Raw genomic sequence first — 26,810 nt, 5'->3', positions numbered from 1 at the left:
GTGGAAGACAGATATTACTCCCAAGGTTAGACATTTTATTTGGCGTTGTTGTACTAATACTCTTCCCAATAGGTATCTCCTCCAAACAGACACATTTTTTAGGATGCATTGTGTCCTTTGTGTGAGGGTGGAGGTGGATACTACTTCTCATGCCCTTTTCTACATTCCAATGGTGTACATTGTGCCCCCTTTGGGATGGTTTTCAGTGCGAGGGGGTTGTTGGTGCGAATGCTTTATCGTTGTTTGGCGAGACTCTCATGGCTTGGATGGAGAACCATGACTGGAAGCTAGGCCAACGTACTTGGTTTTTGGCCTGCAAGTCTCTTTGGTGTCGTCGAAATAAGTGGATTTTCGATCGAGTGTGGGAACCTGATGGAATTTTTCTCAATATAATGGGGAGGCTGGATGAGGATTATGGATCGTATACAGCTAAAATATATGGAGGAGTTGTCCTTAGTAGGAGACAAAGTAGTGTTGCCTGGGTTCCTCTGCTGACGGACATAGTCAAGATCAATATGGACGCATCTCCCAGTGAGGAAGGATGGATTGTTTTGGGTACGGTGGCTCGTAATTGGAAAGGGGAAGTTTTGTATGCGGTTGTTAGGGGTGTCCGAGCTCGATGGTACCCCTGGTAGCTGAAGCTATGGCATCTCTCTTTGGTCTCAAAAGCGCAACAACATGGCTTTCACGGCGTGATTGTGGAGTCTGACTCCGATTTGAAGTCTTGATTAGAAAATTGAACAAAGATTCTTTCAAGTTTTCATTAATTGGTAGTGCGTTAGAGGACATTGTCTCTATTAGTATCAATTTAAATTTCGGATATTTCATGAAATACCCCCGAGGTTTAAGTTAATTCACCAGGTACCCTCGTTGTTTCAGTAATCTACCAGGTACCCCTCAGGTTTCATTTTCTCGCATGACTTAACCCTGTCGTTAAGTGGCCGTTAGAAACTTTTTTTCACCAGGTACCCTCGTAATTTATTTCACCAGGTACCCCTGAGGTTTTTTAGATTTTCACCAGGTGCCCTTGTGCTTTATGGTAATTTCACCAGATACCCCTGCTCACCAACGGCTAGTTTTTTTAAAAAAAAACTAGCCGTTGGTAAGCCTTCTCTATTTAAAGGGGGAGCCGCTGCAACTCTTCACTACAAATTTCTGTTCTTCCCCTTAACCAACTCATATTTTCCCTAATTCCCAACTCACCTTCAAATGAGCTCATATTCTCAATCCCAATCTTCTTCTACAACGTATGAATCCTCATACGTTGTAGTTCCAAACAAAACATGCAACATATGTGGGAAAAATTTTGCAATAAGAAGTTCTGAAACAATGAAAAATCCTCAAAGACTATATTACAAGTGTGACTTATGTGACAACTTCAAGTGGTGCAAGGGAAGCATTGAGCAACCACTGCCAATCAGAAACAACAGAGGTAGCACAAAGGAAGGAGAAATTGAAGAAAACAGAAGCTTGGATGAAGAAATTCACCAAATGAAGAAGAAACTCAAGAAGCAAAAGAAATTAATGCATGGAACTATCAAAATTGGCATTGTAATGTTTTTTATTCTAGTATTTGTAATGAGAAAGTGAATGATGACATTTCATCAATAATATGATATTTCATTTCCGAATTAAGTAGCTTTACAAAAGTGTGCCCCCGACACGCAAAAACTTTAAGTGTAGCTCTACAAAAACTTGCTCCCATTGGCAAAAGATATACATGATAAGTTTAGCAAAAAGTTATGCATAAATCACAAAATCAAGTACGCTTCCTTTTTCCCTTACTTGATGCATTACGTTGTTGCTGTGAACTGGAAGCACCTTGATCTCCCCCTTGCTGTAAACCAGCTGCACCAGAACCAGCTGCACCAGCAGAACCAAAAGCACCAGCAGCAGCAGCAGCAGCAGCCTTCTTTTGCTTTGCAGTGGCCCCACCTCTGCATGTCCTTGCATTGTGTCCCACCTCCTTGCACTTACCACACCTCACAGTGCTATTTCTCTTTCCCCTTTTTGGATCATGTTTACCTCTTTTTCTCAGGTTAGGGGGTCTACCTGATGCTCTCTTCATGGGTGGTGGGAGGATAATAGGAAGGTCAAAAGAAGGCCATTGGGTTGGGTCAGGCATGGGGTGTATGTGCTCTGAGTAAGTTAACTTGTATGCTTGCCCTTTGAAGTAGTGAGACACAAAATCAGTAGCCTCAAGTCTTTGGTGGTAAATAACCCTAAGGCCATGTCTGCAAGGTATGCCAGATATTTGCCATACTCCACAACCACAAGTCCTTGCATCAAACTTAATAGGGTATTTGACAGCCCCCTCTTTCACTTCATATTCCCCTCCCCCAGCAACTGTTACAGAACAAAACCTGGTGAAACTAGCCGTTGGTGAGCAGGGGTATCTGGTGAAATTACCATAAAGCACAAGGGCACCTGGTGAAAATCTAAAAAACCTCAGGGGTACCTGGTGAAATAAATTACGAGGGTACCTGGTGAAAAAAAGTTTCTAACGGCCACTTAACGGCAGGGTTAAATCATGCGAGAAAATGAAACCTGAGGGGTACCTGGTAGATTACTGAAACAACGAGGGTACCTGGTGAATTAACTTAAACCTCGGGGGTATTTCATGAAATATCCGTTTAAATTTCCTTCGTTGGTCACATGTTAAGAGAGATGGTAATAGCGTAGCCCATCATCTTGCAAAGCTAGTGCCGTTTGGAGTAGACCAATGTTGGGAGCATCAATCACCTAATGAGGTTTCCCCTTATGTACTCATAAATATTCGTTCTATTTAATATATGCTCTATCTCTTTCTCTCAAAAAAAAAATTGTTATTATTTATTCTAAAAAATTGACCGTGGGTGAATTATTTACTATAGAAAAAAGATGTGAGTAAGTGTGGGGACAACAAGAGGGAGAGAAAGATTAATATAATTGGAAGTAAGGACCATAACATGCAAAAATTAGAAAGTGTATACCTCAATATAATACAGTTGAATAAGGAAATAGTATCTCTTAAATAAATACAGAGGGAGTACTTGTTCAACCCTTATTTTTATTGAACTTATCTTATCTGGACTTATTTTTCCTGAAATAAATGGAAATAAAGTGAACAGAAAAGAGCCTTAGGTAGTGTTCTCTTCACCTGAATTTCACTTATCTTATTGACCCTGAACTTATCTTATTTTATCCTATTTTATCTTATTGGTCATTATCTTATCTTATCTGAACTTATTGACCTTTATCTTATCTTATCTTATCTTATTGACTCTTATCTTATCTTATTGAAACTTATAAAATGACCTTATGTAATATTTACCTTACCTTACCTTACCTTATCTTATCTTATTGGCCATGAACTTATCTTATCTTATCTGTATTTATTGACCCTTATTTTATCTTATTTTATCTTATCATATCTTATTAGACATGAAATAAGTGAAAATAAAGTGAAGAAAACATAACCTTAATATATTAAATTATGTATAAGTAAAAATTATGTAAAAAAAAAGGTTAATATTTTAAAAATATACTACGTAAATTGGTGTGAATCTAACAAGATTTTACATAATCAACTACATGTATTTTTTCTTATGGGTAAATTTCAAAAGTTGGTCAAATGTTATAGTATAAATAGTTTAAAAGTCCAAAATGTACCGTTTTTTAGAAATTGTTTTTTTTGTTTTGTTTTGTTGGGAAAGCCCTTAGGGGCAAGTAACTTTTATTCATAATCAAATCCAAAATGAATAACAAAACGATACAAGAAGGGAAATTCGAAAACAAACTTTTCTACCAAGGTTCCAAGAACGTATGAGGTACGTTTAATCGCATCATACCCCTAAAACAAATGATTGTAAAAAGTATAATATTAGAAGCATCTTCAATGTTAACCTACAAGACAATTTAGTTTTGTTTGTCATATTAGATTTTAAGCTATACTACTTTCAAGCTACAAACTCTCCCACTAGTTGGCTACAAGTGTACAGCTCAACAGGCCTACAACATTTTGTAGCTTGCATAATTCTCATCCTTTAGTTATTCAACACTAATTTATTTTTAATGATAATTTTTTTTCGAGTTTGTAGCTTTGCTAAGCTACAACTATTTGCAAGGAGGTTAATTAGATAAATTGCCCCCCATGGTTGTAGCTAAGCAGGTCTTTTATATCAATTATTCAAGTTGCTCTTAAATGACCCAAGTATCCTACTTTTTCTCTTCTATTACTCCCCCCGTCTCTAAAAGATTGTCCCAATATCCTTTTTGATATGCCCCTTTGAATTTTCTCCATATCATTTATAGTACCTGTTCCGCATATATTTTCTTTCTCATTCTATTATTTAAATTGGCAAAATGAAAAAATTACCAACCCAATTACTTTCTTTTCCCTTCTTTCCTAATAATGTGCAAAATGTTGCTTGGGGAAATCTTTTAATTAAGGACGGATAGAGTACTAATTATTTATTTAGGTGGTCTGCTTTTATTCTCAAATCTATTACTATATAGTAAAAGACACACCAGATATGACACGTGTCACATCCTGATGAGTCCATAGTATTTTTTTTTTTCTTTTATATATATAAAAAAATTAATTGAAGAATCTTTTATCATTAATATTTTTTATTTTTTTTAAAAACATATTTTAATTGAATAATCTTTTAGAATATCCGATTTCCTGATTTGTTTTCTTCTTATTTTTCCTTCTATTTAATATAATAGAAGTATATATGGAAAAATAATAATTATGATTTCATGTATTACGACAAGGATAAAACAAATATATTAATACTGATGTGAACATGTATGTTACGGATATCCTGGTGAGTCCTTAGTATTTTTTAAAATAGCAAAATAATTTTTCTATTTTCATATAAAATTTTCAAAAAAAATCATTATACTCTCAACCTACCATAGTCAATAAATAAATAAGTTACTCTGAAATGTGCTACGGAGTGTAATACAACCATACCCAAACAAAAAAAAGTATTTATTTTTAATTTTATGTAAAACAAGTGTTAAAAAGTGGGTTCAACAAAATTACTTATAAACCCGAAATACAGTTATATACCCGGTCTAGAAAATAGGGTATTATAACTGATATGGTTATCAAATCAATACTATATCCAAAAATTTGGATAGATCGAGGGTACGGGTATGGTTACAGTTATAGATAATTATTCAATTCCAGCAGAAAAGGGTATCTAATAATTGTCTATTAAGTGTTTTTTTCTTATATTTTCCCAACTTAAGTATTTTTTGTCGAAACGCTAAACTCATAAAATCGCACTAATCACTTTACAATTCAAATAAATAATAATTTCTCTGATTTTTCCAACACCCCTTGATAAAACTTGATTTTATTTTATTAATAATATATAACTTCTTTTAAATAAATTACTCAGAAAAAAAATTAGTCTCATCTGTGCGTTGTACGGGACCTAACCTAGTTATGGTTATAAAACTATCAGTTTTTTTTGAAAGTAAACAAATTACATAAATTTAATCCTAAACGTTATTGATAAAAGGATGGGTTAATGATTGAAAGTTTGAAACAAAGGCATAAATCTAATTTGGCAGAGGATTACAAATTTTTGGAAATCTAAATAGATTGTTAAAGAAAATTGGTTCACTAAGTGCTTCTACTTTTGAATAATGACAAGTGATTTAAAGTCGAATGTCAAAATAATAGTTAGTTTTGGAATTAGAAATTGAAAATGGTCCTATTATGTATTAAAAATACGATTTTTTTTGTGAGAAATAACCTTTTAAAGTCCAAAACTTGTGATAAAAGATCGTATAAAAAATTATTGTGAGATAGGATCTAAAATTGAATTTTTGTTGTGAGATGGTACATTTACCCATGTTTTTATGGTTGACTCTAAATTTTCGGCGTTGACTAGCGAATGTCGGTCACGTGTTTATTAAAAAATATTTTATTTATTTATTTTCCATAAGCTTTCCCTCCAATTCCCTCCCCATTTAACTAACCTATAAACCCAAAAAATAAAAATAAAACTGGTCATAAGATTGCTAAGGAGATGTGGTTAGATTTATAGCAACGCTATTTCATCACCAATTATCGAAATCAGCTTAAATCTGAATGTCACTTGCTCCGAGAAAAAGGCATGAGTGTGGTTTCCTATTTTAAGAAATTCAATTGTGGGATGAATTCTATGGTTAAGAGGATTTTACATGTGGTTGTGTTTTCTCATTTCTCAAAGCTCTGTTCCCCCTCTTAATGTTCTTCGACCATTCAATTTGTGCACGATACCTTAAAAAACTCCCCATAACAATTCGTTGTTAGTCGAACAAGGTAAGAGCAAAAGCCCCAATTTGCATGGAAAATATTTTCATGGAAATGATTTTTCCCTTTTCAATCATTTTACGTTGTTTGGTTTGGCAAGGGATGTAAAACAATTTTCCATTCCCTTAAAGTTGGAAAAACATTTTCTATTTGAAAGGAAGGGAAACCACTTTTCCATCTTTCCTCCTTATCTCCATTTTCCTTCTTCCCATCAATCTTTACCCATACTCTCCCACTTTCCTTTTCATGTTAATTTTCTTGTAAGGAAACAAACAAAGGAAAACATTGGAATTGTATTTTCCCTTGAAAAAACGTTTTTTGCATAAAATTATTTTTCATTGAAAACGTTTTACGTCAAACCAAATGGAGCCTTAGTGTATGTGCTAGACTTTTCCCACGAATCTTTTATGCTATGTGCTACTCTGAATAAAATTCGAACAAGTATTTGTTTTTATCATTGTATTACCTCCGTTTCAGAAAGTTCTTTACGCTTTGGAAAATGTGTCCAAAGTATAAAAACTTTGACCGTAAATTCTCACCATTATATACATCAAAACGTTACATGTAAGATCTTGTTAGATTAGTCTCGGGATGTATTTTCAGAATATCAAATTTTTATAATTTTTTCACATACAAAATGGGATATATTATTAGTTAAATATTGCATTGGAGTCCGTGCAAATAGTAACTGTAAAGATCTTTTTGAAACGGAGGTAGTACTACGTAAGTACGTAAATATTAGCGGATTAACCTTCGGGGTGACGCCCCGTTTTCCTAAAAACTCCCGCATTTAATGCATGAAAGTAGGATTTTTCCCTTTTAATGTTCATGCACTCACTCACTCCAATAATAATAATAATAATAATAATAATAATAATAATAATAATAATAATAATAATAAGGATTAATTGACCAGAATAATCCCAACTTTAGGTGGTTTGCTTTTAATAATCCCAACTATAAGTTTTTTTTTAATAATCCGAACTTTTACACCTATTGACTTTTAACGGGCCTAGCAGGTAAGTTACTTACTGTAGCAGGTAATGTATGGCGTGGCGCTGACATGGCAATAGAGAGTTAGTTTTTTTTTTTCCTTTAAATGCATTTATTCCCCCTTATTTATTTTCCTTAATAAATCTCCTTATAACCCTTGTTTCTCATTTTGTCATTTTCTTTGATTCTCCACCCAAAATTTTAAATGTTTTCAAACCTCATATTTTAATGTGACATTTAATAGCTGAACGAAGTAAACTTCATATGTTAGATCCACCGGGTCATTTTCGGGTTCAAGGGGGTGTATTCCTTTGGGTTTTTTTTATAAAGGATACAGAGTTCAATTTATTTAAATGGGTTACTACCAGTAACTTACTAGTAGTAACAAGGTTGATGACCTTTGATTTCAGTTATTTGAAAGGGATACAACCATAGCAGAAATGGTGGTTACCAAATGAAGCACGATGAAGATGATGTAGTATGATTTAAGTTTATTTACCTGCCAAATTAAACAAATAACACAAAGTAAAAACAAAAATGTCAAAATGAACCTCCTTTTACAATCAAAAAATTGTCAAATTACAATCTAAGGTTAAACATACGAGCATGGAAGGTGTTTGATTTTTGTTTTTATTTTATTTTACAGCAGATGAAAAACAAAAAGGGTTTAACTTTGGGTGAATGGATATTGAATGAATGACGTGTACCAAATTTTTTAGAGAGAAACTAAAAGCCCAAGTCCAAATTTGCAAGTGTTTACCATTTTAACAGGTTACCGGTTTTTGGGATTGTTAAAAGTCATTAGGGGTAAAAGTTTGGATTATTAAAAAAAAAACCATAGTTGGGATTAATAAAAGTGAAACGTTCAAAGTTGGGATTTTTCCAGTCAATTATTCCTAATAATAATAATAATAATAACAACAACAACAACAACAAAAAATGAAAGAAGAAAAGATACCAATATATGCCCACCAACAATGCAAGAAGCAACGACGACCGGTTCTTTACCTACGAACATCACGAGCCTCTACATCACCCCCATTTCTCTCTCGATCTCTTTCTCTCTCTGCTTCGGTGTTTTGGCGAGTTCTGATTTTGGGTGCAATAATGGCGATGGCAGACGGGCTAAGTGGATTCACCTATTTGGATTTTTTGATAATTTTATTTTAAAGAAATCAGGCCGTGCACCGCCATTGCACCGACAACACAGTTGTCGCACACGGGGATTGTGGCGTTGACACGACGGCCACAGAGATCTTGTGCGCGACCGCTGTGTCGCCTGCGCAAACCCTATGCACGACAGCCGTGTCGCTGGCTCAATGGCGGTGGGCGACAATTTTTATTTTTTTGTTATTCCTTTTCTTCTTCTTATTGTTATTCTTTTATTATTATTATGGATTATTATTATTATTATTTTTGTTGGAAGGGTTGAACTATACAGGGGCAAATATGTATTTTCCTACTCTACTACGGACGTTTTTTGAAAATGCGTGTAACGATACACTTAAACTTAAGAATACGAACAAATGAGTATGCATTATTGTTGGTATAAGAAAGATAATTAAGTGAATTGAAAAACAATGAAACAAAAGCTTAATTATGACATTTCTTACATAAAACTTTGTACTCCATATGAAGTTTAAATTCATGTATAGCTCAACAATTTGGCAACAAATTCTTCAATGTTCCTATCCGAGCTACCACCTTCTTCCATTGCCTCTTTAGAGAGTTGCTTCCACTTAATTGCATTAGTTCTAATCTCTTCTGCTCGTTCTCCTTCCATAACCTCGCGAATGCAAAACTCGATTTCATCAGCTTGTAAAAAACCCTTATCATCCACCTTGACTCGAACCCCAATCTTCCAAAAATCAACAATACATTTGGCATTAGTAGGTTGATCGGTCCATTGTGGGAACGCAACCATAGGCACTCCTAAACTCACAGCCTCCAACGTCGAGTTCCATCCACAATGTGTTACGAAACAACCTAAGGCACGATGAGCCAATACCTCGAGTTGAGAGCACCAATTGACTATCAAACCTTTCATTGACGTCTTCTCTTTGAAATTCAACGGAAGTTTATTCTCTTCTGAAGCCCTAACGACCCATAGAAAAAACTTGTCGCATTTTTCTAAACCCTTGGCTATTTCTACCATTTGTTCACCTCCTAAAGAAGCCAAACTACCCATTGAAACATAGACCACAGAGCCGGTCTCTCTTGCATCAAGCCATTGGATACAAGCTTCAGTTTGGGCTTGAAAAAGACTAAGGCCATAGTCATTGTCGTTTGGTAATCGCTTGTCTAAGTACATCGAGGGAATGCATGGTCCTATTGTCTTCACTGCCCATTGGCTTCCCATCCAATTTACTACCTACAAGTTCAATAACCAAATGCAATACATTTCATTTCGAAACTATAATCATAGTCTACAATAAATAAATAGTTACGGAGTAAATGATAATATATCAGCATTTTTTTTTGGAATACTTGTTCTTTATTCACGCGATGCGTGCATTAGTGTACGAAAATGGTTAGGCAAAATAAATTTAAAGTATCAACGGATCATTAAAAAAGACATTACTTCCTCCGGTCCCTTAATACTCGCACCGGTGTGAAGTTTAAGACATTTGAATTGACTTATTAATTTAATGGGTGTTAGTTGATAGTGGGGTATTTTTTAATATAGTTAGTGGAAAATGTATAAGGGTGAGAAGTGGTGAGTGGGGGATGTGGATTTTTAAATGATTTTTTGTAGGGAATAGGGGTGTAGGTGGGATAATAGATAAGTGTGAAAAATAATATAATATTGGTAAAGATTTTCATTTATAGAAGCGGTGCAAATATTAAGGGACGACCCGAAAAGAAAAGCGGTGCGAGTATTAAGCGACGGATGGAGTAAATGTTACTCCGTATATCACACCGTATGACCTTAGACCTTAGTGAACATGTTTTAAAGTATATCGATGGAAATAAAAAGCAGAGACACAAAACCAAAAAAAGTAATACTCTCTTTGTTCTTTAAAGAACTTCTCATTTTCCTTTGGCACACATGCCAATGTATATTTTTTATCGTTAATATCTCTAACTACGGAGTATATGTTAATAATTTTTTTTTTTTGATATTGTTAAAATATTTATTGAGACAAATCAAATAAGATCCTACAGGGCCACAGTACATGACTATGTTGTTTTCCTAATATATTAGAAAAAATTTAGAAGATTATCTTCCATTGTAAAAGTGTCAAGATTCCAAATGGGAAGAATTAAAGGGAATGGAAGGAGTAGAATCAAAAGAGATATAAAATTAGTGAAGTTGAAAGGAACAAAAGGAAACATGATTAAATGTGAAAGGAAAAGTTAATATTTTTCGAAAATGATAAAGGTCGCAACATGCGACCTTTAAGCCGTGTCACAATGATGACATGACATGATTATGTGTCATGATTTAAATTGAAAACTAAAACATTTAACTTATATAACCTGTTATACATGTTACAAAAAAGGTAGGAAAACCTTAATATTCTAATTTTTTTTCCTTCTTTATATCGACTACCTTATTTACATATTTTCATAGTAAAAATATTGCATTGATAGTAAAAACATATTATGATGACTCATAACCTACGTGGCGCCTATATGTACCAATTAAATTCCGACACGTAAGATTGTGACAACTAAATGTTGTCGCAACTTGCAACCTTTGTCGTAATATTTTTATATGAATTTATGTCGTCGAGACGTCGAGTTCTGCACGAGGTACTCCCCCTCCGTTTTTTTTACACTTTAAGTTTTGTGGTTAAATTTTGAAAACTTTGACTCTAAGTACTCATAATTATAATCACCAAAATATTATGGTTGAGATATTTATGAAATTTTATCAATATATATTTTCAAATTATCAACATTTTTTGAAAAGAAATATATGTAATTGGATTTACTAATGATCAAATGTGTGCACATGAGACCGTGAAAAATAAAATGTTAAAAAAGTAAGTAAGAAAGAAAGAAATAGAGAGTACTATGTCATCATTCTTAATTTCTATTAACATTAAGAGTGCATTATCTTCAACAGGTGAAATATGAATTTATCTGAACTTATATGGTTTGCACTTATTTGAATTTATTGGAATGGTTGACCTGATAAGACCCGATTGAGATTTATTGGACATGATATGACTGTATTAATAGAGAATAAACTTACATGACCTTGTTGTATGAAAGTATGAAACTGATTGACCTTATAGGTCATGATTGCAATTTATTTGAAATTATTAGACCTGAATCTCACTACGTATTTTTTCAAGGTGAAGAGTGCACATACAATGATGTGTTTTATTCACCTGACGTTCACTTATTACCCGAACTTAACTGAACTTATCTGAAAATGTTTGATTTCTCAAAACTTATTTTAGTTATAAAATGTATTTCGTACTTAGTTAATCTTTATTTTTCATGAACTTATCTAATCTTATCTAATCTTATTCTTTTTGAAATAAGTGGAAAGAAGATGAAAAGAACGGTTTAAAAGGACTTATATACTACGAAAACAATAATATTGTGATAAATTATTTTCCCAATTATTTTTGCTTTTTTTCACAATGATATTTGGTTTGTGTTTTTCTGAATCTTCCGTATGATAGAATTTTACTTTTTATACTTGGATATTGTTTGAGTTTTTTGTTTCCTGCTTTCTAAATTGACAATTATGTGGAGTAATCCGTCCGTATGATTTTTGCCTCCAAATTAAATTTGCTTCACTTATGGTTGTAAATTTGAGTTTTTCTCCCAAATTGTAAAGTTATGAATTATCAAATTAAACAATGATTTTAGCTCAAAACACATGTTTTCGTGGAGATATTTGTTACTTTTGAAAATAGATAAAATTCAAGGGAATAGAGACAATATTTTTATTTTAGTGTCAGCACCCGATTCTCTTTTAGGGCTAATCCGAAATTAATATAAACAATTTAACGAAATACAAATACACACAACAACACCCAAAATTAACACGAGATCAAATACAAACGATTTTCCTTACCCATTTCTTATCCTTTTCCGGTTTTCCCTCAGTGGCTCAGTGCTACCCATTTCTTATCCCTTTCCCTGTTGTATTACGGAAATACGGAGTAGTGATTACGGTCCACATGCTATTTTAATTTTTAAGAAGACAAATGCCGTGTGGGGTCACCTATATTTTATTGTACTCCCTCCGTCCCATAATATAGTGCCTGTTTGACCAAAATCACGGTTATTAAGGTAAAGTATAACATTGATAATAAAAACAATAATTATTTGTTCTTTCAAGATAAAGTACATGTTAGTTGGCTTTTATGGAGAGAGAAATTAGAGATTAAAGGTGTGTACATAATAAATAGGCCTAAAAAAGACAAAAATCAAGCACATGGGTTGAATAAAAGTCAAAAAATACAATTTTCAAAGTAAAAATTAATGGTTTAAAATAGAAATAGGCACATCATTTAGGGACACCATTTTAGGAAAACAGGCACTATATTATGGGACGGAGGGAGTAACAAAAATTAGAGCCGTCCAAAGTTCCAAACTCGAAGCTCGCACAGAACTCACTAGTCAACAGTTTAGACTATGCTTTCAATTTGGACGAATCTTTTTTCTTTAAGAGCATCTCCAATGGTTGTAGCTAGGGACTTGCTTGCAATTTTTAGAGCTACTAGCTTGACCGTTAGAGTTGAAATAATAAATTAGCTTGGCCAAGCAAATTAGCTTAAATATAAGCTAATTTGCTTGAAAAAACTTGGCCAATGAAATAATATTAAATTAAATTAAATTAAATTAAAATATTGATTGACAAATATGATTACATTAAATATCAAGCTAGTAGCTAACCACTAGGGTACTAACTAGCTAGAAAGGGAAGTAGCTTGGAATATTATGTGGCATGACAAGCTAATTTAGAAATTAGCTTACCATTGTAGATGCTCTAAACAAAATTAAATAAAAATCTGTATCTAACTACATGTCTACATGTACCTAACTTCCTGACTTAAATAGAACATTTTAACTGAAAAGGCGAAAATTATTAAAGGTGTTGAAAATCCTAAACACATTTTTTTAACGTAATTTTCAATCTATATATTTTTATATTGAGTAAGCATAAAACCGTCAAACAGGACACATAAATGATAAATCATCCGTTTACTTTTCAATTTATTACATAGTGTTCCCCCGTCCCGAAATGCTTTTTGTTTGCAAGTTTAATTTCTGCACATATAGTACTAGTGGAGTACAAAGAATTATTGATTATTAAACATTTAATTAAGTGCGGAGGAGCAGAAGCAGGTTGGAGAGGTTATGAGTTGGTGTTTTCTCCCTTGCATGGATGTTTATCAAGATGTATTGTATGCCGAGTTGGGAGTATTTTGGGTGGTTTTGTTGTATAGTTTTTTGGAAACTTTTAATAGCTTTGGTTGTCCATGCGTTTCATCGGGTTGCAAGTTTTTGGGTTAATCACGATGTTAATTGTAAAACCTACTTATTAATATAATATAATATCTCTTTTATGCGTAAAAAAAGTGCCGAGAACGTAACTATACTACTCATTTCGTTCCATAATGATGTTCCAATTTCTATTTTTCACGTTTGTCAATGTCATTTGGTATCATTTATATATCTCTAATTACACATTAGCAAAAATTATAAAATTTTAATATTGGTCAAATATTCATTGAAATAAATCAAACAAAACTCTACATGAATATGTTTTTTCTTTTGTATTGAAAATAATTTAGAAGATTCTCTTAAATTATAAATAATATCCAAATTCTTAATTTAAACATCATTATGAAATGAGAAGAGTATAAACAAAATAATAATATTTTAAATTATGCGGAGGCTAATAAAATTAACAAGACTTTGACAATACTTTTTGAAAATATATGCATATGATCGAGAATATATAGTCAAAGTTATTGACACGTTCTATGCAAGACGAATATGTACGGAGTATACAGGACAAGTTTTGACCTCTTTAATCAAAACACCATAATTTTTGCATTAGTTCTTGGGGTGTTTGGTTAGGAGAGGTTTGAGAGAAAAAGAGCTTTTTAGGGTGAATTAGAGGTTTGACTTTTAGAAAAAGCTATTTAGAATTGTTTGGTTAAGAATGGTTTGGAAGAGAGTTTTGGGGTGAAAAAGCTAATTTTGGAAAAGGTCAATATAAGAGTTTTTTTGCAATTAGAGATTTAAGAAAGTGGATGAAAAAGACTATTTTGTCCTACTATTGCCTATAATTACAACCACTATGTTAAACCATATTGTAACTTTTAAGGTTCTATGATTACTTAGATATCATACCTCATTCTCTAGCATATCCATGGTATTGACAAACAAACAATCCACCTCTTCCAAATTTGAGAACTGATCGAATAAAACCTTGACCAACGCAACCGGGTATAAGGCAGGAGTAGACACAAAGGTAGGCAAATCATGACCCCGTAACAACGACCCGACCGAAGGCAAGGACACATGGTCCGACCCATATTTAGGAGTGTTGAGATGACCTTTATAAGCATGGTAATAAATTGTATTAACCACACAAGATTGGGTAAAAAAAGGAGCCCCTTGAAGCCCACATTTTTTAACCACTTGTAAAACCCAAGGCATAATAGCATCATAAATGACCATATTTGGTGTAGGGTAAAGATTCATGCTATTTTGCTTGTAATAGTCAAGTAAACCAAACAAGCTCTTGCATAATGAATCCCTTAGACGATTAAGGTATGCCTCTACGTCTACTTTGTCGGGTTCGTCCTCAAAACCATCGTAAACACGAACAAACTCGAGGGTGGAAGAGGAGGAGTCGGTGTTGGATGGTTGATTGGCGGAGACGCTAGTGGTGGTGATCACGGCGACTTTGAGGCCTTTAGAAGCTAAGCGTTTAGAGAATTGGAGCATAGGGTTAATGTGGCCTTGTAGAGGGTATGAGACTACTAAAACATTAGCTCCTTTACTTGGTTTTTCATAAAGTTCACCCTCCATTATCATGATTGTTTTTTTTATAATCTTTCCTTCTTATATGATGTATATGTATATACTACAATGTTTGGATCATCAGATCATGATATATAAATGTAAGTTAAAGTTATGTCATATTATATGTGTTGAAGTCGTGTTTAATTGGGAATGGACATATATAGTAAGTATACCTAAATACTCATGTCCAAAAATAAATGTGTACCACTTTGTTATGGTAAATACCTAAATGGGTGGAGTCTCAAATATTTGTACCATTAAACTCATACTCCCTAGTCCCTACTACGTAGCTAGCATAACTAAGAACACGTTCGGTATCGTTTTTTGTTTTTTATTTTTTGTTTTCAGTTTTCTGATGTTTTTACAAAATTAAAAACAAAAATATGAAAAGCACAAAGTGGTTTCTAGTTTTGTTGTTGTCATTTTTCAGATTCAACATGATGATTGATGACTACGTAGTATATAGGAATGGCTAGTTTTTAGTTCATATTCACTTTAAATCATATGACTTTTAAAACAAAAAACCAAAAACTGAAAATTGACAGTACTACCGAAAGAGCCCTAACTAATTAACTTTTACAAGCAATTGGTTAGTCATCTAACTTAGCTAATCTTAGTAATAAACTAGTGTTAAGAGGATGAAAAGGTTGATGCGGAGCATGATCGATGGCGTCCTGAGGGTTTTTGTCTGATTCTGATCTAACCCCTTCGAATAGTTGAAGATATTGAATGACCAATAATGACCATCATGCTCATAAATTTATTCATAGTACTAACCTAGATGGCTAGATAGTTGAAGATATTGAGTGACCAAGAATTCTAACCTAGTACTACGTACGTACATATTTATTCATAAATTTGCATTTCTATCTAATATCACTCTCCAAATGAGAGTGATGGATAGCTCAGTTGGTTAGAGCTTCCATCCCGGTTCCAGGTGATCCTGGGATCGATTCTCATCCCCGCCCTTGTGGCTCATTCGCACCAAAAAAAAATATCACTCTCCAAATAGTAATGACTAATGAATGGTAAATGGAAATTTACCATAGAAATAAATATTAATTTTGATTCCATACAAATTCATTGACATTATTTATGATCGGCTACCAAATAAATCAATAATTAAAGTATATATGAACTATATTTATGGTTCCTTTAGACTTAAAAATCACGGGCCACTAACATATATACTTACGTTACAGATTTAGATTGCATATAAAAATGGTTTTAGCTTATTTTCTACGGTATTTATATTTTTTTTATTGTTTTCTGTTGCTAGTTGTAAGTTATACTCCACTTAGATAGTAAATACGGCAATTTATTAGGTGATCAGACTAGAGAATAGAGACATTGTGACAAAGAAGGGACCATTGCTGGAAGAAAGACTAGTAAATAGCACCACGTAAATTACAAGGAAATTAGGTTTGTGACAATGAATTGAAGGGACCCTTGTCCAAGTTTATTGCCGGTATCGTGGTTAAATACGTGAAAAAGACATGACTATAGATATATACACACGATACATATAACATATACATACATGCAAACTGATCCAAATTTTGATTATTTTTTCGGACGAGATTATCTTATACAATTCCTTTCTAAGTAGTTCTTAAATAACCTCAAGCCATATATTTTGCACAATAATTATATTCCTCAAATGAAACCCTCTTATTATTCGTAATTAATTAACAATCATAATATGCTCCTAAAAGTATGCTCCTAAAAGTCCTAATACTTTGTTATCACTACAAGAAATTGTACTATTAACGACGGGAAATCCCGTCGCTAAAGCCTAATTGTTGATTAACGACAGGATTTTCCGTCGCGAACCCGTCATAAAAAGGGGTCGTCGTTAATGGAAAATCCCGTCGTTAACCCGTCGTAAAAAACATTTGCGACGATTGTTCCCGTCTTTGTTGGATTATTATCCCGTTGTAAAAGTCCTTTTACGACGGGATTTTTACCCATCGTTATTAGGTTGTCATAAAATATACAAATTCTTGTAGTGTATGTAATAAATTTATATTCTAGCATTATCTCCTTAAAATCAGGACAAACATGTATGATTTCTGAAAACGAAACTACGCATTATTGCATTATTGGAGGTAGACAACGTCATATATAGTTACGTTCATCTTCAACAAACTAAAACGACACCTCCACTACCTAAAACCAAAAGTAGCGAGCATATATAACGACCCAAATGTCGTTATCTAATATCTTCCTTTAGCTTTTGTGCCAATCACATCTTCTTTCACCACGGACAAATTAAGCTATAGCTCGTGTATCACGGGGGCCGAATACGGAGTACTTCCTCTGTTCCGCAATAGATGCAATCGTTTCTCTTTTGGACACTATTTATTAACTAACTTTGACAATTATTCTTTCACATTATGTAAAAACAAAAATAGTGAAGTGAGATCTCGTTAAATTCGCATCAATGTGAGGATTTCAATTATCAACTTTTTATAATTTTAACTTACACGCAATTAGATATATTAATGATCAAAGAAGCATGTTGGATACGTGAAAATATAAATGATGCATCCTTTGCGGAACGGAGGAAGTATATATTAGTATCAACTGACTCTATGAAAACTTGAAGTAGCAAACTAGCAAACCATAAATAGTTGATAAAATAAATTAGGAAAATTTGTGAAACACTACCTTAATGTTTGGACGTTTTGTGAATTACTACCTTATAAAAACTTTTTTATATTTTACTACCTTATAAGTTTGATATGTTCTAGTAACACTATCTTATAACAGAAAACGTCAAATCTGTCCGTTTGTGGGGCCCACTCCAACAATTTTATTCCCTTTCCCTTTCCTCTTTCTCAATCTCTGTTTTCTACTTCTCTTCATCAATCTTTATCTCTCATTTCCAAAAATCCCTTGTGCGTAACTTGGGATCAATAACGACGATCTCAACCTGGATTGATTTACATTCTAACGGCTACCGAAAATTAATCAACAAAACTTCAAATTTTAATAATGCTAATTTACCCCCAAATCGCGTTTCTACAACATGCTCCAAAAAACTAGCCGTTACAGAACTCCCGTATCCAACCACGGTTCACCTAATTGTCCCATTTTCTTCCCTTCTCAATTTCTCATTATCATCGCAAAAAACCCATCTCTCTCTCTCTTTAGTTCTCTCCATCAATTCCAGTTTAAGAAAGTAAAATGGCAACTCAAACAAAAGACACACTTATTGCCTCAATTGCAAAACTCAGGGTCAACAATACCACTACAATTGATGCTAGTGCCCCCTTGAAAAGACCCACTTATATTGGCCCACTCATATTTAGGAAATTTAAACTTATCTTTGGTCATCAAAGCAGGAAAAAAATAAAGGAGAGGTTGTATCATTTCAGCAAGAAGTACAGGGATAGCAGCAAGAAAATAAATGGAAGCAGAGCAGCAGCTCCGACACCTTGATGGCAGAAGGTGCAACCGTGCAACAGAGAAAGCCAAGAAGGTGTCGGCAGACAAAGTTCGTCGGCAGAATGTGATGGTGGAAGCGGTGGCCAAGGGGTGGTGTTCGATTAAATGTCGTCGAGAATATAAAGAAGTAAAAGAACCATGAGAATATGAACCCGAATGCCTAAAAATCGGATGGTGATCATAAAGATGATGATGATGATTACGAGGATACAAAGAAATGACTTAATGGTTGTCTGGATTTTGAGAAATGAGAGGATAAGGATTGAGAAAGAGAAGCATAGAACAGACATTGAGAAAGAGGAAAGAGAAATGTAATAAAGTCGTTGGCGATGGGCCCACAAACGGAGAGATTTAACGTTTTCTGTTACAAGGTAGTGTTACTAAAACATATCAAACTTATAAGGTAGTAAAATATAAAAAAGTTTTTATAAGGTAGTAATTCACAAAACGTCCAAACATTAAGGTAGTGTTTCACAAAATTTCCAATAAATTATAAAAAATGTTTCGTGTATAAAACCACAAGTAATATTAAAGTAAATTTTTTAAACAAGTATTGTATCAAAGACGACATAAGCTATTATAGATACACGTACTTGAAAGCTCTTTAAAAATGGAAAATTTAGTCAATCACTGATAAATCTAATGTTTGTACGGAGTACTACATATAAGAAGAATCATATTCTTTAAACGTTTCATAACATAATATTTTTAAAATTGTTAGGAACATAGTTCAAGAAAACTACAGAGTATAGAGTTGAACTTTTTAAAACAAAAAAAAATGGAAAAGTAGATGTGCTCTTCAAAATGAAGAAGTAAAGGTAAAGGCAAAAAAATAAAGCACAATTTTGCTATTAGGCAGATTTGATCCCTAGACTTGGGCCCTGTTCGGCAAAATTAGCGGTAGCGGGTAGCGGTTAGCGGTTGAGTAGCGGGTAGCGGTTAAAGTAGCGAGTAGCGGTGAATAGTAGCGGGTAACGGTTAGCTATCAAAGTAGCGGTAACTAATATGAGTGTTCGGTAAAAGTAGCGGTTGATATTATAAAAATAAAAATAAACGGAAGAATATTATTTAAAACTTTATTATAAATTTGTCAAACGCTACCCGCTACCTTAAACGCTACTAATTTTAACGTTTGACAAAAGCTACCCAACCGCTACCTCAACCGCTAACCGCTACCTAAATCGCTACTTTACCAAATACTTACAAATTTTACAAGTAGCGTCTCAACTAGGTCAAAATGCTACCCGCTACCTCAAACGCTACCGCCGAACACGCACTTGATCGACTTAGGTTCTCAACGAACTGACGAAGAGGGGTTAAAACCAATGCGGCACTCTCGCTTGCTTCTTTAATTAATTACTCCGTAAGAAGTTGATATTAATTGATTTAATACAAATATTTCTGCTGACTGACAGGGGCTCAGGCAGGCCCCCTTGGTCCCCAATTAAAAACTATACTAATAACAAGCTCATTCAATGAATTGATGTATACTTTACATTGAGTATACAATCATAGTACGTAGTACATGTTACGGAGTAACATATATGCTGTTTACGATAGGTTATAATGTTATATACTTATATCTTATATGTATGACTATATAAATGTATCTCCTTAATTTTCAGTTGTTTGTCATTCCTTACGATATTTTATTGCTTTTTGGATAGTTTATTTTATTATTTTACTATTGGCAAGAGCCAAGAAATCAAATGAACGAATTGTTATTGGTAGATAGGCTAATGGATTGTACTTGTGTGTATGAAAACACAACCTAAGATTGCGGATGGAAAGTAGTTGTTTAGATGGTTTGTGGAAGTTCGAACGATTAAATGAGTATATTTAAGATTTATTGATTTTACAGTAGCGTTCGGATGGAATATAATATTTCAGTTAAATATTTTATAAAAATAGATAAATATAATATTATAATATATGTATGTACACTGCACAAAACCTGATCTAGGCTGATTATTTAATTTAAATTATATACGGCTCCGTAATAAAGGAAGCTATGTTAATAGAAGCAGATCAACTAAATTTATCTAGCTACAATAATACAAGTGTACGTTCCACACTTTACTTTGAAGTTGTACTCTGTAAGTTTGAAACGAATTCTATGTGTTTTATGAGTAGCATTATTAATTTATTATACTCCGTAGATGATTAGAGTTTTAACGTATGTCGACCAATTAAAACGATAATAAAGTGATAATTGAACGATCGAATGGAGTATATAGTACGTACCTTACTCTCAAGGCTATCAAAAGTATTAAAGAAACGCCAATGAGCATCTCCACAATTTGAGAATTGATCAAGCACAAGCTTCTCAAGAGAAGGGTGCAATCCCACTGCACGAACAAAGGATGGCACGTCCCTTCCTTCAAACAAAGGCATTATCCCATCATCAACACAAACTTGTTAGCTATATCTAAACCCCAAGGAATGCCAGAATCATATACAAGACATCTAACGTTATGACCAACACCAAGTTTATTCTCAATTAGTTGAGTTAAACTCGGTGGTGCAACCACGTTAAATCTTTCGATGTATCCATCCACGTTTACCGGATTCGCGGTTTCATTGTTGTTACTTCCGTCGGATATGGTTTCTATGGTGATTGAGCTCGATTTGAACTCGTTGAATTTAGAGGAGAAGGAGGAGGTTGTGGCTAATGTAACTTTAAGGCCTCTTGAAGCAAGTTGTTTTGAGAATTGGAGCATGGGATTAATGTGGCCTTGAACTGGATATGGGATTACTATTACATGTACTTCACCTTGTCTTCTACTTGCTTCATTGTTCTCCATTTTTGTGTTTTCTTTTCTTAGGCACATGATATGTATAACATATTTATAATGTAGCTAGTCAACGCTGGATTAATTTAATTTATTATATTAGGTCAATCTTGCTTGTGTGTGGATAACAAGTTATGAAACCAAATAATACAAACGTGATTGGATCTGTAATCTAATATTTTCTTCTCAAAGCTTTAAACAACTAAATTAGTTAACATTTGCATAAAGACCATCAATATTCATAAAAAGATGTACCTAAAATTTGTACGGAGTATATATGACATTCATATATGAGGCCAAGTCGTTCACCTAAAGAAGAAAACCACATAATAGACCATAATTAAGCATAATAGTATAATACAAATTCTTTTGTCATAATTGTCAATGCATAACCCCAACCAATTTTTCATCAATAACCAAAAATTAAAATTTTGATATCAATTAATAAAAATATGTACACATCGTAAGAATCTAACTATATCTCACATGACTATATGTTTTTTGTTTAGTATCAATAGAAAAGATAGTAAAATATACGTAGTATTATGAAAATACGAAGTAGTGTGTAGAAATATAAAAAGCAGATTCACCGAACTACAATCCACCCGTTGAGATTTGTGAAAATAGAAAGAGAACTAACGATGTAACTAGGTTTCTTTAGGTCATTATGTCCATGCAATCGAATGACAAATAGTTTCTAATCACAAGATAAACTAATTTTACGGTCCCTTTATATTTGTCCTATTGAATATGTCCCTAAAAAATTACCCTGATATTAAAAATAGTTAAGAAGACGGTAACTTTATTTAACCTTAATACATTTGCTCTCCTAACTTTTGTTTTCCTCAATTCCACGCAACCTAATTAATTCCTAAAAATCCACAATACAAAACATACACAATGCTATAAGTGAGGCTGAATATAAAATGGCAGACAAAAAGGGATACGGGTAGACTCATGATTCAATGAATCACGCCACCTTTGTTGGTAATTAGAGGTAAGTGCTTACGATTAGTACGTAGTAGTAGATTCATCCCGCAAAAGAAAATAATATAAGTTAATTATGAAAACGAATTACGATTACAATAAAACAAGATCTAATTAAGGGGACCCCCACAATAGCCCAAATTGCGTAATATTCAATTCAATAATTGATCTAATGATCTCAATGGGTGATCTCACTATTTTCTATGTAATTCTTCGCTAGAAGATTCTCCAGATGCATTCTCGATGAAATCAAATGAGTAAGCAGAAATATTTTGCAAATCTATATATCTATTACTATATATTAAAAGAAACACTAGGAATGACACGCGTCATTTTCTGGTGCGATTTTTTCCAGCCAATTTTTTTTTATTGTTTTACTTTAAAATAATAAATTACATTACGTATTTTTTAGGAAACTAAGATAAAAATATATTTTAATTACCTTAGATGTGTACTGCATAATATTTTATTGGAGTAAAGCTAAATCAATATTATTTTTTCCTTTATGATATAATTTTATTTATGTATTATTATAACTTTTTAATCTGATAAGAAATATAAAAAATATTGATGAATGAACTTCTAATGTTAGTCTACTATTAATAATATAATACATGGTAACGAGTAACTGGTAACTGGTAAGTAAGAATGTTAATTAAAATAATAATACATGGTAAGTAGACTAACATATAAGTTAATTTATCAAGATTTTACTCAATTCAAAATATGTTGTATTTGACTAACTCGGTTATGCTCGGGTCTTTTCGAAAATTAGTCTTGACTTATTCGGGTTTGGTTAACGTTGTTAGATCATTCTACATACATGTAAACGACTATAATGTTTAACTTTGTATAGTAATATGCAAATTTAGTTCATTTGAATATTTATTTTACACAACTTTGAATTTATACTTTTTCATATATCCTTTTTACTTTCATGTTTTCCTAATATCACAAGTCTTTTAGTTACTATTAAAATAATTAATTTTTTTTAGTAATAGCCGTGCGGTGCACGGGCCCTAAACTATTATTATTAAATTTATAAGGCAATGCATGATATATCTCCACGTGTCGCCATTACTTGGTAAATGATATGGAGCCATGTCATGCGCACATATACACATATTGTTATCTCACAAAAAAAATGTTGGTATCGATACTCAAACTTATGATCTTGCTTTAATTGATGTAAAGTTTAACCACCACTCCAATTCATCATGTTATGACTTTAAATCAATAAAAAATAATATGTTCTATAAATGTTAATAATTTAATGCCCAATATTTGAGTAACCATTTATGATAACTGTTGTGGGATCTTTTACGGTGCTGACGTGGTACGCGTTCCTCGGAGGTATCAAGTATGACCTGGCGCGAACTTCTGGCAACCTGCAAAACAAGAATATTCCCGTAGGAATATTCCCTCCGATGCTTAAGTAAGTATAAGCTAGAGAGAGAAGTAACTTGTAGAGAGAAGGCAGAGCAAAGATAGTTTTAGGTTGGTAGGAATGAATTGATTACCTTTACCTTGGGATCTGAGCTATTTATAGTGCTAGGGTTTCTTGGGAACTGATCTCTCAACCCTAGCTGTGGGGTGCGTGCCCCTTGGGGATTTAGGACACGTGTCATTTGCCCAACAATGATGAGCCTTTTTACGAATTGGACCTGGTTTCTCAGAGAAGATGGGCTTTCCAAAATGGGGCTGTGCTCTTATTTCGTTTAGGTACCAAGGTTTGGGCCTACTTCCTAGGCTTGGGCCCAGCTGGCCTGTATGGGTCATTGTAGCCTCTTTGGGCCTTATGGTGGAGATATTCAAGCCCAGATCATTTGCCCCTCATGAGGAGTGAAAACAGACGTTAGTTTTCACTGCTCTTGGAGTGTTCAATGGGATGACGACGCGTGGCAGGGGTAATCATTTTTTACCCCTCTATAAATAAGTGGCCATTTCGAGTGACTTTCCCCCTCATTTCTAGCGATTATTTGAGAGCTATAAGAGGAGGCGATTTCCGACGTCTTTACATCCACCGAAGTTCACTGTAGCGCCGCCACAATCTTCAAAGCCTTATTCTTGCAGTTCTTCATCAAAGTTCTTCACAAACTCTCTTTGATCTATCAGGTAATGCTCTCTTTTGGGAAAATTTGTTTGTTGATTTTGATTCTTCCCACTTCTCTTTTCTTAACTATGCAAGGGGTACGTCAAACTGAGGGCGTCAACCTGTCCTTTTGACGCCTTCTCTTTTCAAGTAATTAATGCCCCGTGTCTTGAGCCAAGTCTTCAGCCTGTGCAGGATTTCATGGCGCGAATAGAGGACGAAGATCAATTTGAAGGAGAATCTTCTTCTCCCATAGAGGAGGACGTCCCCGAGCGCGCCGATGTCGCGCCGACGAGCACGTCAGGTGGGGAGGAAGGTCACCTTCACCCCAGCGCAATCTTCCCACTTCAGCCGTGGCTGAACTTCCTCACCCTCAAGGGGAAGGACTATGGGAGGTCTCTGAACCTAGGCTCGGAATATAAGTTTCGTATGCCGGCTGGTATGGACTGCACCAGCTTTGGACTGGTGGAAGGGGAATTCGCCGTGTACGGCTCTTTTCTGAAGCTTGGTATGAGATTCCCCCCTCACCCCTTTGTGGTGGAGTTGCTGGACGGCTTCAACATTGGCCTGAACCAAATGTCCCCCAACTCTTGGGCGGGTGTGTTCGGCTATATCGCTCGTTGTGAGCTCGAAGGTATCACTCCCTCCTTCCCGGCGTTCCTAAGGATCGCCTCCATGTCCCAAGTTTCAAAAGCCGTCGCGGGTTGGCTAATTCTTACGTACAAGGGAGCTTATCGGACGGTGATGGGCAAGACGTCCAAATGGCATCACAGGAGGAAGAAGTGGGTGGTTATCAAAACCACAAATTTGGAGATGTGCGAGCGGATGAGACGTTGGAACGTCAAGCCCAACTTGGTTGGAAAGGGCAGCTCTTTCCCTCCGGTCTCCGCCGCTCTCTAGGAACGGATCTCGTCTTTGTTCAAGGCCAAGCCGCTCATAATTAAAGACAAGACGACCTACATACCCGAGGGGTGCTTGCCTCATCTGGATCAACTGGGCGATCCCGTTTTCCTCTCGGTTGTGGGCTTGTGTCCGTATATGCCGAGAGGTAATGTATCTATACTTCCAATCTTTCACTGTTTCATCAAAACTATACTAATGTTTTTATTTGTTTTTTCAGACGAGGCCATGGATAAGCTGGACGATGCCTCCAAAGGCCAAGTGGATATGTCGTCCTGGCTGGCAAAGGTACTTGACGCCACTACCTATAAGGCTTGGCAGCGTCAGCAGGCGGCCGAACAAGCCGTCCCAGAGCAGATGGCTCCCCCTCCTGCTGAGGAGAAGGTATTGATCAGGCCTTCCTATGTAATTCCCTTTATTGTTTGCAATTTATATGTTCTCATTTCTTCAGAAGGAGAGGAAGGCGGCCACGGACGCGGCACCTTCTTCTAAGCGCAGGGCTGGCGGCACAGGGAAACCCGTCTTCAAGTCAACGGCTTCGAAGGCTCCTAAGGTGTTTACCGTCCCCAAGGCTGCATCCGCTTCTCCTAGCTTCCGGAAAGCTGGAGCGACGGCCGATCCTCTTGCGGGGATTCCTGAAGCCGTCCGCCGGAATATTCCTCTGAAAGTGGAGGAAAGAGCTAGAAATTCTTGGGGTAAGTTTTACTCCAACATCGTAACCACCTGTCGTTCCTCGTCTAGCAGTTCTATAGTCTCTCCCAGGGATACTAAGGCCGTTGTTTTTCCCATAGAAATTCCCGACCCTCAGAAAGACATTGATGCTGAATTGGATCAGATCCCTTCTTCAGGCGGGTTCAATTCTCATGACCGCAGGAAGATAATGACGTTGATGCGTAATGCCATTCCTCCCAAGTATGCTGAGACTCTTCCCGAGGCGACCGAGAATATGCTTGCCGCTATGCAGTCCTCGGCACTGGATGTGAGTTTCATTATGCCTTTATTATTTACATATACTTGTTTCTCTTGTGTTTTACTCTTGCTGTTTTTGTGCAGACGTTCATTCTGCTGGACTCGCTGAAGAAGTGGCGCACTGCTTTGGTGCATGAAGAGGCTCGACACCGTCTTCTGGCTAGTCAGTGTGGCGATCAGCATTTTGCTGAGCTGGAGAAACTTCGCTTTGACAGGCGGGAGGAGATTGACGTTGTGACCACCGCCCTGGCTTCCCAAAATGCTGAGAACGCGGCTCGTCTCCTGCAATTTGATCAGAACTTTTCTGAAATGGAGGACCTTTCTA

At 34.9% G+C, this 26,810-nt stretch overlaps 2 protein-coding genes and 1 pseudogene across 2 annotated transcripts; all 3 read right to left on the bottom strand.

The window, feature by feature from the left end:
- Window positions 1–1,539: 1,539 nt before the first annotated feature.
- Window positions 1,540–8,730, bottom strand: LOC130469939 (uncharacterized). Its single transcript, XM_056839474.1, has 2 exons — window positions 8,247–8,730; window positions 1,540–2,458 (listed from the first exon to the last, which is right to left on the bottom strand). Exons 1-2 carry the CDS (start codon window positions 8,304–8,306, stop codon window positions 1,760–1,762), a joined length of 759 nt encoding a protein of 252 aa, XP_056695452.1. The 5' UTR covers window positions 8,307–8,730; the 3' UTR covers window positions 1,540–1,759.
- A 68-nt stretch (window positions 8,731–8,798) lies between these two features.
- LOC110779069 (UDP-glycosyltransferase 74E2-like) lies at window positions 8,799–21,627 on the bottom strand (annotated as a pseudogene).
- LOC130469940 (mogroside IE synthase) lies at window positions 12,327–15,423 on the bottom strand. Its single transcript, XM_056839475.1, has 2 exons — window positions 14,618–15,423; window positions 12,327–12,516 (listed from the first exon to the last, which is right to left on the bottom strand). The coding sequence occupies exons 1-2, from the start codon at window positions 15,305–15,307 to the stop codon at window positions 12,484–12,486; spliced, it is 723 nt and encodes a 240-aa protein (XP_056695453.1). The 5' UTR covers window positions 15,308–15,423; the 3' UTR covers window positions 12,327–12,483.
- Window positions 21,628–26,810: the final 5,183 nt, after the last annotated feature.

Source organism: Spinacia oleracea, chromosome 3, assembly GCF_020520425.1.
Source record: "Spinacia oleracea cultivar Varoflay chromosome 3, BTI_SOV_V1, whole genome shotgun sequence".
Classification (NCBI taxonomy): domain Eukaryota; kingdom Viridiplantae; phylum Streptophyta; class Magnoliopsida; order Caryophyllales; family Amaranthaceae; genus Spinacia; species Spinacia oleracea.
This window is presented reverse-complemented; position numbering and strand designations above follow the sequence as displayed.

Coding starts and splice junctions, on each gene's coding strand:
- LOC130469939 (XM_056839474.1), bottom strand. CDS start 8,306: ATGTTCGTAGGTAAAGAACCGGTCGTCGTTGCTTCTTGCATTGTTGGT. Junction 2,459..8,246: donor TTGTTGGTGGGCATATATTG/GTATCTTTTCTT, acceptor TTATTTCACCAG/GTACCCCTGAGGTTTTTTAG.
- LOC130469940 (XM_056839475.1), bottom strand. CDS start 15,307: ATGATAATGGAGGGTGAACTTTATGAAAAACCAAGTAAAGGAGCTAAT. Junction 12,517..14,617: donor TGGATATGCTAGAGAATGAG/GTATGATATCTA, acceptor TTGGTCAAACAG/GCACTATATTATGGGACGGA.